The sequence below is a fragment of the Nanorana parkeri genome, unplaced genomic scaffold, assembly GCF_000935625.1.
Source record: "Nanorana parkeri isolate BGI_ZX_2015 unplaced genomic scaffold, ASM93562v1 scaffold786, whole genome shotgun sequence".
Classification (NCBI taxonomy): domain Eukaryota; kingdom Metazoa; phylum Chordata; class Amphibia; order Anura; family Dicroglossidae; genus Nanorana; species Nanorana parkeri.
This window is the reverse complement of record NW_017307054.1, coordinates 667,367-680,119: the sequence shown is the minus strand read 5'-3', so window position 1 is coordinate 680,119 and position 12,753 is coordinate 667,367. Positions and strand designations below refer to the sequence as shown.

The following is a 12,753-nucleotide window of genomic DNA, read 5'->3' as shown; positions in this document are numbered from 1 at the left end:
TGAAAATGGCAAGTATCGGCATTGGTACTCGAAAAGTATCAGTGCATCCCTAGTTAACACTATTGTACCATGAGCTATAGCAATTAGCCAGGACCCGATGAGTATTGCAACGGCTTCTCTGTTAGAAAGGTTGTTTTAAATACCTGAATGTCACAGGCCTGGAAATCGTAAAGTGAAAATGTGTCCAGGCTTACCTGCCAATTAAATACATTTATATGAATGGTTGTTACTATCAAAATTGTATGATTCAAACCCAAGCTTCACTGCACAGGTGGGTCCTTGACCTCCATGGAGACTAAAATGCATTAAAGCAATGCTGCCTTACCCAGACTATAGACATATTAGAAACACCTACCGTATGTTCTCTCCTGTAAGAAGCAGAGCCCTAATAGGCTTAGTGCTACCTTCACCCCTACTAGAGTGAGTTATACGAATATGTAATTTGCTTAAGCAATCCAGTGCTGGGTAAAATATGCAAGCTGCTTTTGCAGACCTCATCATGAGAATGGTAGTTACCTGGCTGCCCTGGTACACAAATAAAGAAAGGTATGAAAGGACAAACCTTCTCTGCATACTGCTGTCAGAATGACTACTTATGAAGTGCCAAAGTAGTTTAAAAGGAGGTGACCAAATTGATAAATTCCTGTGTGAGAGAGATTATACACATATACAGTATACACGCACACACCATTTAGTTTTCAGGTCTAATGTAATATAATACGGCATTTATTGCCACTAGATGGAGCTGATGGGCAAAGGTAATAAATACTTCATTCCTATGCTCCCCCGCTCCATCTAAGGGCCAGAATGCAGCAATTACATTCAACCTGAAAAGAAAGCATACTAAGAAAACGTGTTCTTGCCTCTATTCTCTTCAGAGAACAAGAGTAAAATGCAAAATGCTATAAATGGACCCCTTCAACACACAGCAACAATTAAGCAAAATAGGTCATGATAGAGTCATAAAACAAGTCAGGGAATGGGAATTAAGAATTTTAATTCATGTCACAGCGGCACCTACATCTCAATGACATACTGCAGTTCATATTAAGAGCAGGCACATCTTATGCATCACAAATTACAAATTCTACAGATCCGTATCAAATTCCCAATCCGAATCCAAGGCATTGCTGGATGAGCTGCTGATTTGGCTCAGCATTGTCCATTCAATAACACACAAATCATAAAAACCTGTAAAAATATGTATGGGCGGATGAGTTTTTAAAATAAACCCTACAGCCCACATATGTGATTGGGAGTAGCTGGATATTCATCTGTGGTTAATCAGGACGCCACTTACATTCCAACTCTGCATATGCCAGCTCCGCTGGTGAGGTCTACTGTCTTAGAAATCCAATTAAAGTGCCAGAGATGAGCAAAGTGCGCCACCCATGTAACATTCAAAACCCTCACAAATATTGTGAACATCTGATTTAGGGTGCATGTCATGTAATTCATGTCATGTAAGTGTAGTGTTGACATTCCACCTTAACCCCTTACTGCCAGCTCCCATTGGCCATTTAAGGGGTTCCTTTACACCTGGAGCTGTGAGTGGGCTCCTGATCATGTGATCACTGATTGGCTGTCATTTGTCACATGATCTGAAGCCTGTCCTACCAGCTCCCGATTGTAAACAGTGACCAGTAGCAGTCACAGTGCGAGGAGAGCTTAGTGAAAGCTGTACACGTGGCAGCAAAGCAATAAAGGAGAACTATGAGGAGTGATTTACATTCATCCTCAGTTACAGCCGACGTGTGACATTGAAACTGTCACACATAGGCTCTATTGATCGGAAAGTGAGCGAACACATACTGTCACTCGCTGACTTCCTGATCATCTCTCTGCAGAGTGGTGACTGTCAAGTCACCGCTTCCCACAGGGATTCCCCCTTCCCCTCCTCCAGCGCTGACTGGAGGAACGGATGGGAGGGGACGGGCACAGCTAGCTCTACCTTGAGATAAGCAGAGCCCGCTGTCAATCAGCCAGCTGGGTGGATCTCGACAGTATTGTCGAGATCTGCCCCAGCTGCGGCGCTCTCAGTATATAGCGAGCAATACCCCTCTATATACTGAGCTTTGGGTCACGGGAGGATGTTAGAATATGTCCTCCGTGACCCTAGAGAGAACTATGTGATAAAAAAAAAAAAGGTTACCCCCATAGGTCTCTTAAGCCGTAGAAAAATAATTTGCAGGGGTTCCCTGAAACCTGAACTTCATTTCAACAGTTCCCCGAAATTAAAAATTTGCCAACAGCTTATGCATACAAATTCTGGAATGGCAACTTGCAGTTCTTATAAGCATAGGCCCTCTTCACGTAGGGGAAGGGGGCAAAAGATTTCCCCTTGAGATCACTGATCAACCCCCTGGGAAGCCTGTTGATCTATATCCATAATGGAAAAAAGGATTATGTTTCTGTGCCAGCAAGTAGAACGGCTAGCAACAAGAGTGCATGTTAGACTGCAAGCTGTTCAACCCATTTTGAAATGCTCTGGGCAAACAAAATATAAATTAAAAAAACAAAACTAAAAACTTTGCTAATCTCAAGCACTGAAAAATCTGATTCCCCCCATTTTGGCGATGGATACCAAGACAGTCAACTACTCATTCGTTCAATGAAAGGGCCAAAATGGCTGATTACATTTTGAGGCAAGCAGTTAAATCTATAGAGGTGTCGTAACAGATGAATTCTTATATATTAAAAAAAAAAAAAAGTCCAATCACTTGCAAGCACCACTATCGCAGAAGTCCTTGATGGACCACTGTAACCACAGCAAGTCTGGTCAGTGGTGGGCTACATATAGCAATATGCTGCCAGCACTGGCTACAATCGATCCCTGCATTTTAACATCCTGGATGCAAAAACAGAGTAATATTACCTTTGGTATTAGCATGCATCTGTAACAGTAACTAGTAACAGCCACTTGTAACAGCACATGTAAAAGGTCTGCATTTCATGCAAAGAATTTGGGACCACAGCAGCCGCTTCTCCCCCCGGTCTGCATGGAAGGAGCAATAGGTTTGCTCTGAATAAATAACTCCCTCTGAGAAGCCTACGGCTTCACTAAAATAAATACAAATATTGCATTTTAATGTCGGCCTGTTCACGGGAGCGGGCTTGGAATGTAGAGAGTTCATTGACAGAGGTGGCATTAGATGGAGACTGCCTGTAGATTCTGTAGGACTTGATGTTCTTGGGGTTTCAGCAGTTTCTTTGCAGCAATAATCGTGTTCTTCATCAGCATTGCAACTGTCATGGGACCAACTCCTCCAGGGACTGGTGTAATGTAGCTCGCCTTCTTTCTTACTCCTGGAACAAAAACAGAAATCCATGTTTCCCACCATTCGACTTCTCAGAAAGATCAGACTATTCCATTTATAGGTTTCTCTGAATATTTTAATGCACATTTTTTCTTTCTTCCCTTGGTTTAAAAATTCATTCTAGGGAGTGACTTGGGAAAATAAACCCTGCGTCCCTGGCAGCCAAATCCCTTAGGGCTAGTCTGTAAAATGTGCAGCTGTTGAACACTGCAACCAGACAGAACACAAGAGGAAACCTTAACTGGCCTCTGTGGGTAAGTACCCTATTTTTTTCTGGCTCAGTTTTCAGATATTCTTAGTGTCTGAACTAGGCTTCCCAATGGCAACTTGATCCTCTCCATTGTCGCAGTAGATTAGGATAGTATTAAACGGTGACAACAATCATTATGGCAAATAGTTTAAAACCTTGATTTCCAATGTAGGTGGCAGCTCTTAATGGAAAAATGACCAAGGTATATAAACAGCAAGACATTATACCCTCTGGAGAAGGGAAGGGGGCCAAAGCTCCTGCTAACTATAAAACTAAAGCCAAAGCCAGCATGCCTAAAGAATCATGGATGTCAAGTGGAGAGCACAGAATGAGGATACATGCATTCAGCAATTTGACTTCCCACAAAGGCAGGCGTGAGCAATTCATTTCCTCAAGGGGCCACATAAGAAACTGGGACTGTTGTGGGGGGAGTACCCGTTCACACCTATGCAGAATTGCACAGTAGTGTGCAATTAACGCACAGTACAGCACAATGCACCTTCCAGGTAGGTGTGTCTATAGAGGAGGATGACCCCTGACATCACTGGTTGCTAGAACCACCCGGTGGATGCCAGCAGATCTAGCAACCGAGGACCGAAGAGAACTGTGGGGTCCAGACACAGCCCAATCGCCTACCTGCACTGGGCTATGGCTGGCAGTAGATGTATTGGCCTTGAAGGCCGGCAAATAACGGAGCACAGGTCAGTGCCCCAAAGGTCGATCGCAATCTACCAGTCGATCGCCATCGCAAGTTGGAATTAGCTGCTCAGTTTATCTGGGAGCTCAGCTGCTGGTAGCCGGGTGCAGTTTGCTGTATTGGCCAGCAGGTGGCGCTGTGTCCTGGCACAGCCGCTAACACTTGAAGCCGTGGCTCAGCATGCAGCTACTCTGGGGGAATCAGAGCCGATCCCTTGGGGGACACAAATCCTACACAGGCCTGGGCAGGGTGAGTGGTGGTCTTTATCAGAGGGAGGGGGCAATGTGTACTGCAGCAGGTGTGATCTCTACCCACCTAACAGGACCGTGCCCCCACCTAACAGGACCGTGCCCCCACCTAACAGGACCGTGCCCCCACCTAACAGGACCGTGCCCCCACCTAAAAGGAGTGTGCCCCCACCTAACAGGAGTGTGCCCCCACCTAACAGGAGTGTGCCCCCACTTACAGACTGAGATTAGACCTGTTAGGTTTTATTCTACCATTACAGGTAATAGTCCCATAGTTTGACTCCTCTGATAATAGTGCTAGGTCTAACTAAGGGCCCATTTAAAATAGTACAGTGCGTTCGTCGCAATCACACCTACCCTGTGTTTTGTTGCAGGAGGTGCCCTATTCCATTGGAGGAATTGTGGGCACCCCTGGTCTGGATTAGATAAATCTTGGTAACCTTTGTCATTTCTTCCAGATCTGTGCAGTAAATTGGCCTGAAACTTTCTCTGTCCAGGAGCGTCTGATAATAAAGACCAGCCCCTGCTGCTCTATTCTTGAGGGGTGACTGGTCTTGTCTCTGCCCTCTTCCACTAGTGGGTGGACCTGCTGGGTACTTTGCACTGCTCTGCACAGGCTTTGTGCAGCAAAATGTCATCACTGCTACTTTTACAAGGTAATAATTGGGTTTTGCAAAGGCATTTGATGCATACAAAGCAGATTTATAACCTTTGTGGTTCTTGCGGAATATATTTAGATGATTTTAAGTTCAGCTTCAACGGTGAAAGTCACTAACCTTCAAAGTCCACATCCCCCACAAGTTTGGCCTTGCCAGTGATTGGATCATGAACACGGTTAATTCCGACATCAATGACAGCAGCACCTTCTTTGATCATGTCAGCAGTGATGAGGTTGGGAATTCCTGTGTGTGGAAACAAGAAAAAGTGATTGAGTGCAGTTTACTGTTCCACCCACCATGCAAGTCTATCACTGGCCACATCTAAGAATGAGTTCAACGAGGATTTCTTTTTCAGCAGGCTTTTATCAGGGATGCGGAGCACAGTCTGTCATACAGATCATCACTAGAGGGAGAATTCACAATTCTATATATAAAATACAATCTTTAAAAGCAGAACTCTGGGGAAAATGAACCGTTGCTGTGGGGCTACTGCAAGAATTAAGTGCTTGTTTTTGTCTAGGGAGAACAATAAAGTTATACTCGCCTGACCCTCAGAGCCATCTGGCTTATAGACAAGTCCCTTGGCACTCTAGTCCCCTCTGCAGCAGTAGTCCAGGGTCCTGGAAACCACCACATTTTATACATAGTGCATAGGATGCAAGGACGCCAAGGGACATTCCATCCTTGCAGCACGGGAAACAAGGTTGGAGGAAGCCTTGCGACAGCCAGCCAGCTCCATGGATTGGGCAAGTATAACCCATTCTCTTCCCTAGACAAAAACAAGCACTTTAAAGGAGAACTATGAGGTGAGTGCTTTTCACTCACCTCATAGTTCTAGCCGACCTGTGACAATGAGACTGTCACAGGTCGGCTCAGTAGATCGGGAAGTGAGCGAACACATACCGGCGTTCGCTCACCTCTCGATCCTGTCACGGCTCTCTGCCATGACAGGGGAGGGGCTGGATTCCCCCCCTCCCCGCTCCATCCGCCAGCGCTGACTGGCGGAACGGACGGGGCGGGGACAGCTGGCTCTGCATCTAGATAGGCAGAGCCAGCCGTCAGTCTCGCAGCTGGGCGGATCCCGGCACAATTGTCGGGATCCGCTACAGCTGGCAATTCGATATCTGATCATTTCAGCTTAGCTTTGGTATTCATAATGAATTTAGAACATACCTGCAGCTGCCACAACAATGTCAGCAAGTTTTGTGTGCATCTTCAGCTGTTCCTTAGGTGTGTATCTATGGGAGATTGTAACTGTAGCATCACCTGAAAAACATAATACAGTAAATTAGTCTAAAGTGCTAAGTTCTTAACGGTAATGCAGCATTAAAAGGAGAACTATGAGGCGAGTGCTTTTCACTCACCTCATAGTTCTAGCCGACCTGTGACAATGAGACTGACAGGTCGGCTCAGTAGATTAGGAGGTGAGCGAACACATACCGGCGTTCGCTCACCTCTCGATCCTGCACAGCTTTCTGCCGTGACAGGGGAGGGACTGGATTCCCCCTTCCCCACTCCGATCCTCTAGCGCTGACTGGCGGATCAGACGGGGCGGGTACAGCTGGCTCTGCCTCTAGATAGGCAGAGCCAGCTGTCACTCACGCAGCTGGGGGTATACAGACAATTGTCAGATCCGCTTCAGCTGCGGCGTCTCAGTATACCGCGAGCAATAGCTTGCGGTATACTGTGGCGTCTCAGTATACCGCAAGCTGTTGATCGCGGTATACTGAGCGTAGGGTGACGGGAGGACGCTAGTTTGTGTCCTCCTGTTACCCTAAGGAGAACTATGGGGAAAAGCATAAATCCCATAGTTCTCCTTTAAGCTTTCATCATCATACCCCAATGTAAGACTTAGGCCTCTTTCACACGCATGTTAAAACCAGGCATTAGAGAAGCGTATTTAAAGCCTCTCTGCCGCCTTTTAACACCCATGTGGGATAAAACAATAGCAACCGCACAGTGCTGTTCACACATGGTTGCTGTGTCAAAAAAATAGAGTGCATGTGACGTTCTGGAGGCACTGCCGCTGGAAAAATGCCTCCATTGAAGTATATTGAAACACCCCTCAAATCCCAGGTCGGTGCTCCTATAGCATTTTTAGGGCATTTAAGAAGCGTTGCACAGGTGTTTTAGGAGGGGCATAGGAGGTTCTGCATAGAGTGAGTGAACAGAGCAGGTGCAGATGCCACTTCCTGTCTGCACACAGCCAGTGTTTTTCCAGCAAGGAACCAGCTTCTAGTTAGGTACTTGCAACCTGTGACAGTCTGACCTATGCCGCCCTGTAGTATCAGTGTCACCCAAAGCAGTGCCAGCCAGAACCAGTCATGTCTGAAATAAATGTTGCAAAGCTAGTTCAAGCAGTTGCGCAATACCCAGAATTGTCTGACCCAAGTCTGTCCAGCTACTGCGACTCCTATTTTGTTTTTTCAAGTGTGGCCACTGCTGGTCACTTCCCATTGCTACATCATTTCACCATTTAACACTCCCCTACTTGCAAGGTATTTTGCAAGGGTCTGACGCCCCCCTAATGTCTTGAAAATGCCTTCCCACTATAGGCATAACCAGCAATACTCTTTCATTTAATTCTCAACAGACGTGTGAAAGAAACCTTAGGGCTTAGGTTGACATGCTTTTGTTTATGGACTTCTGTGCATGTCAGATGGGTTTCGCATTCGCTTACAAGTCTACTGAAATGCAAAACCTGCTGAAAGCATGTCAAATGCAGTTTAGAAAGTGCAGGTCAAATTCTGAATAATCTCAGAAACATCTCATGCATTAGCCATCAACTGGATGCTACAGGCACCCGTAGAACAGAGCCAAGTGCCACCCACTTATGTGATAGCTGTACTTTTCTCCTGGTTCCTCGGTAAAGCAGTATATATGCCCTATCATGTATTCAGGCAGATGGCCGTCATGCTGCCCTCCAAAGGAACCTGTACCCAAATCCTGTGCACCAGTACACGTCTGTTCCAAAATTTAATCCATACTTTTCCACAGTGACAGACACTAGCAGCAATTGTGGAGAATGGTTCACCCCTGTACACATTGCCCAGTTTGGTCTTTAATGCCCAATGCAGTGCACCAGCTGTACTTTGAATGCATTCCACTAGCAGTATGAAATACTGCTTTACCACAACCTATATAATAGCAAATCAAATGCGATTAATGCTTACCTCCTGGACGTTCATGTCTGCCATCAGTGTGAAGCAGCATTGCAATTGGCATCCCCACATTTTTGGATCTTCCAGCTACCACTACATTTTTACCAAGGGTGGGAATACCTGTAAGTGGGAAGAGGAGGAACATGTTTAGACATCAGGCAATCCATAACGTTCAAAAGCTTTGCTAGACCTACATGTACAGGCAGATGTGTGTTATGAGTTGAGGCTGTAAATAACAGTGAGGTGTCTAAGACGTGCAGACTGAACCTAATGTACCCGAGATACAACTTCTATGGGTTTAGGTTTCAAAGAGTCATTATGAGATCCTTACCTGTTCTCTTGATGATCTCCCAGACCCCCCAGGGCGTGGCAGGTAACATGGAATACTGGTCTAAACACATCCGTCCAACATTGACCACATGAAATCCATCCACATCTTTGTCAGGGGTCACCGCATTGCAAACTACTCGTTCATCGATGTGCTCTATCAAGATTGAGCAAACAACTTTGGTTAAAACATACCAAGCAAAGCAAGCCCAGCCACCCCAAAACAGAATCAAATTAATAAGTACATCTAGTTTAAGTACAGAGAGCAACACTCTTCCCTGAATGCTAATACTGCTCCTGATTTATTATAAACTGCCATTCATCTGTTAGGATTAAAGGGTAAGTTCACTTTCCCAATTTGGGAAACTGGAATTCCCTGCTCAACCCCCCCCCCCATATACTTGCCTTTCGGCGGAACAGTCCTTCCCCTCCACCGTTATGGGTGCATCCAGGGCTGCCCTGGGGGTGGGGTGGGGGCAAGAGAACAGTATGAGGTACAGCTAGTGCACACGTAGCGGCGGAGGTGAAGTACCGTTTGCCAAAATTTACAGCAAGGAGGGGGAAAGGGGGCTGCATTTGGGCAGGTAATTCCATTTTCACAAATTACTTGGGAAAGTGAACTCGGCTGAGTCGGACACACACAATCTCAATATTCGTTTGCTGATTCCCATTATATGCTTGCATATCACCATCTGTTTGCGAGTACGATTTTAACTTTTATAGTGTTAAATTAAAACAGTTTTACGCGATGGAGGCGCTCTTTGTTTTTTATTCCAGTTTTGTGGTTGCCCTAAACCAGCGGGAGCTGCCTCGAGAGTGCAGTACATTATCTACACAGATACTGGTGCTGGCGCTTGTGTTTATTAACCCTTTGCAGTATACGAGAGCATGTTATACTAATTATTTTATTATAATGTCTTTATTAATTTGACATGGCCATCTAGCCTCACATTATACTGTAACTCTGGAATGGTTATTTGGAGATCATTCTGGTTTTTCTTTTTCTGTTTTGTAATGTGCACATATCAACTATGTTTTTAAACTTTGTATAATAAAGTACTCTTGTTTTATCATGTGGTAATTTTGTTTTTTGTCACTTGGTACCGAAAAAGCCCCACTTCCTCTCTTTCTTTTGTGACTCAGTCCAGCAATGTACATATATTGCATAAGATTGTAATTTACAACAGTAGGGAGGATACAGACCTGCAATAGTGTCGGTAAATGATGTGGCTTAATTGTCTCCTAGCAAATAATCCTTCACCTGACTAAACATTAGTGTTTATCTGAACTAAGTAAATGTGTGCTGTAAAATTTTTGTGTGTGTAGCCAGTCTATTGAGCAATGACTTTTGGTTGGTTGCAGAATTTAGCACACGTCTCATTGCCTTATATTACGGAATAAGTCACTCATTTTGTATTAAAAGAACATTAGATGCACAATTGGCTCTGGAACAATAACTGAATATGCAGTTTTTATGCAGCTGCGGATTGGCCAGTTTATAAAACCAGAACCCATCCAAGTGTGTTACAGCCAACTGTATACGTAAAACTAATTTAGTGATGGCAAACCTTATATGGAGTAAGCCCATGAACATCATAATTACAGCTCTATACAAGCCATGACATGGTCTCGATAAGAATCCAAAACCCCTCAATAACCATTAACACTTAAATGGTGGCCGAGAGTACAAGCATGGGATGCTTTAAATAAACACACCTGGGAGAGGGAGCTGCACTAGCAGACCATCCACTTTGTTGTCATCGTTAAGCTTGCCGATCAGATCCAAAAGCTCTTCCTCGGAGATGGATGAAGGTTTCAGAATGGTTTCACTGCTGATACCTGAGGACACAGAATATTGCAGCCATGAGTATAATTGCAAAGACCCCGCTTCATAATAGTCACATGCGTTTATATAGGCAGTGGTTGGATAAAGTGGTGGAAATATATTAGGGAAAGCTTCATTTGCCTGCAGATCACACGTGTTTTTCAAAACAACGCAGTTTAATGCTAAGTGCATCATTTTAAAAGTAGAAAATGTAAATACGGAACCATGCTAGCGTGTTGTAGCACATTCTAATACTTTTGGTGCTATTACAAAAGACTTGGAAGTGGAGGAGGGGAGGAGCGGTTGATATCTTATCTACCTTGTCCAATCAGAGAACGCCTTGTATTATTTGAACAAATAGAAGTCGTTCTCTGAATGGCAGAGGTGGCCAGCTAGTGCTCAGTGAACAGAGGGGAACCTTCGTGCTACAACACACCCAGCAGATCACAGCCATCCCTGCATGTAGCACGGACCACTACAGTGATTTTCAGCCTCCCCATCAGCCTGATATATATCAGATATGGATACCGACACGTTTCCATAAAATCATTCCTGGAGTTCCACGACCCAGCTTGATATGTGCAATCCAGCACGTTCCGGACTCTAAATGCAGCAGACCGCACTGGATATGGTGCGACAGGGCCCGAAAGCAGGATCACCAGGTACTTTATGGTTGCTGCAGATTTTAAAATATTGAGTATGACTTTAAATTTCTATTACAATGCTAATACCTACAGGAAGTGTTAAAGGAGAACTATGGGGTTAAGGCTTTTCCCCATAGTTCTCCTTAGGGTAACGGGAGGACACAAACTAGCGTCCTCCCGTCACCCTAGGCTCAGTATACCGTGAGCTACAGCTCGCGGTATACTGAGACGCCGCAGCTGAAGCTGATCCCGACAATTGTGCCGGGATCCGCCCAGCTGCGTGAGTGACAGCTGGCTCTGCTTATCTAGAGGCAGAGCCAGCTGTACCCGCCCCCTCCCCCGTCCGTTCCGCCAGTCAGCGCTAGAGGATCGGAGCGGGGAGAGGGGAATCCAGCCATCCTCTGTCATGGCAGAGAGCCGTGACAGGATCGAGAGGTGAGCGAAACCCGGTATGTGTTCCTGTATGTGTTCGCTCACCTCCCGATCCACTGAGCCTACCTGTGACAGTCTCATTGTCACAGGTCGGCTAGAACTATGAGGTGAGTGAAAAGCACTCACCTCATAGTTCTCCTTTAATGATCAGGCTAACAAACATTAAATGACCTTAAAACGTGTAAAAACACAGGAATAGTTTTGTCTTTCCTTTTCAGAGATACAGGAAGTGCCTCTTCTATAGAGATGTGAAACACTATTCTATACTGTATATGTTTTAACCCTAAACAATTTCACATCACAATACATAATCATGAAAAATGCATATGTCTTTAGGGTACTAAAGGACACGATCTGCATGGAGTTTGCATGTTCCATGCGTAGGTTTCATTTGAGTACTCCTGTTTTCTCCCACACTCCAGACATGCTGGAAGGTTAATAGGCTCCTGTGTAAATTGGCCCTACTACATGTATGAGAAAGGGACCTTATATTGTAAGCTGCTTGAGTACAGGGACTGATATGAGTGTGTAGTATGTAAAGCTCGGCATAAAAAAGGCAGATCTGATTTAATAAAACAAGCTGACATTAGGGAGGGTAGGTGTGTGAAAGGCAGCAACAGTATTGCGGCGCACAGATCAAGTTGACCAGAAACCAGCATGACAGGTGAACGCGATCTGCTGTGCAAAATGCGAACCAATATCTGTCAATTTTGATTGAAGGATTAGCCAACCCAACACACTCCTACGGTTGCTTCAGACTACATAGTCCAGAACCAGGAGAAAGAGGCGTGACCTACTACAGTGGACAGGTAAGCTGCCAATACCTTTCATGTCTATACCTTTACTGCAACTGTCACTGATTAAAAAAAAAACAATAACCTTACATTTATGTTCAATTACCCCAAAATAACCGCATATAACTATCAGAAGGTAGTCAGATGAGCAAAACATTCGGACAGTCTAACCTCTGCTGTTAGTGTTTCCATTGCATTCCCATGCTACTGTTAATAAACCTTTCCTGCATGCCTCCTGCCACTTAAAGGAGAACTATGAGGTGAGTGCTTTTCACTCACCTCATAGTTCTAGACGACCTGTGACAATGAGACTGACAGGTCGGCTCAGTAGATCGGGAGGTGAGCGAACACATACCGGGTTCGCTCACCTCTCGATCCTGTCACGGCTCTCTGCCGTGA

The 12,753-nt window shown here is 45.0% G+C and overlaps 1 protein-coding gene across 1 annotated transcript in view; it reads right to left on the bottom strand.

The window, feature by feature from the left end:
• Positions 1–2,750: 2,750 nt before the first annotated feature.
• MTHFD2 (methylenetetrahydrofolate dehydrogenase (NADP+ dependent) 2, methenyltetrahydrofolate cyclohydrolase) overlaps positions 2,751–12,753 on the bottom strand; it is a 20,531-nt gene continuing 10,528 nt past the window's right edge. Inside the window, exons 3-8 of the mRNA XM_018564838.1 lie at positions 10,376–10,498; positions 8,664–8,816; positions 8,345–8,452; positions 6,345–6,437; positions 5,289–5,414; positions 2,751–3,306 (exon numbers count right to left, since the gene is read on the bottom strand). Coding sequence (XP_018420340.1) covers positions 3,149–3,306; positions 5,289–5,414; positions 6,345–6,437; positions 8,345–8,452; positions 8,664–8,816; positions 10,376–10,498 — 761 coding nt within the window. The 3' untranslated portion in view covers positions 2,751–3,148. The remainder of the gene's footprint in view (positions 3,307–5,288; positions 5,415–6,344; positions 6,438–8,344; positions 8,453–8,663; positions 8,817–10,375; positions 10,499–12,753) is intronic.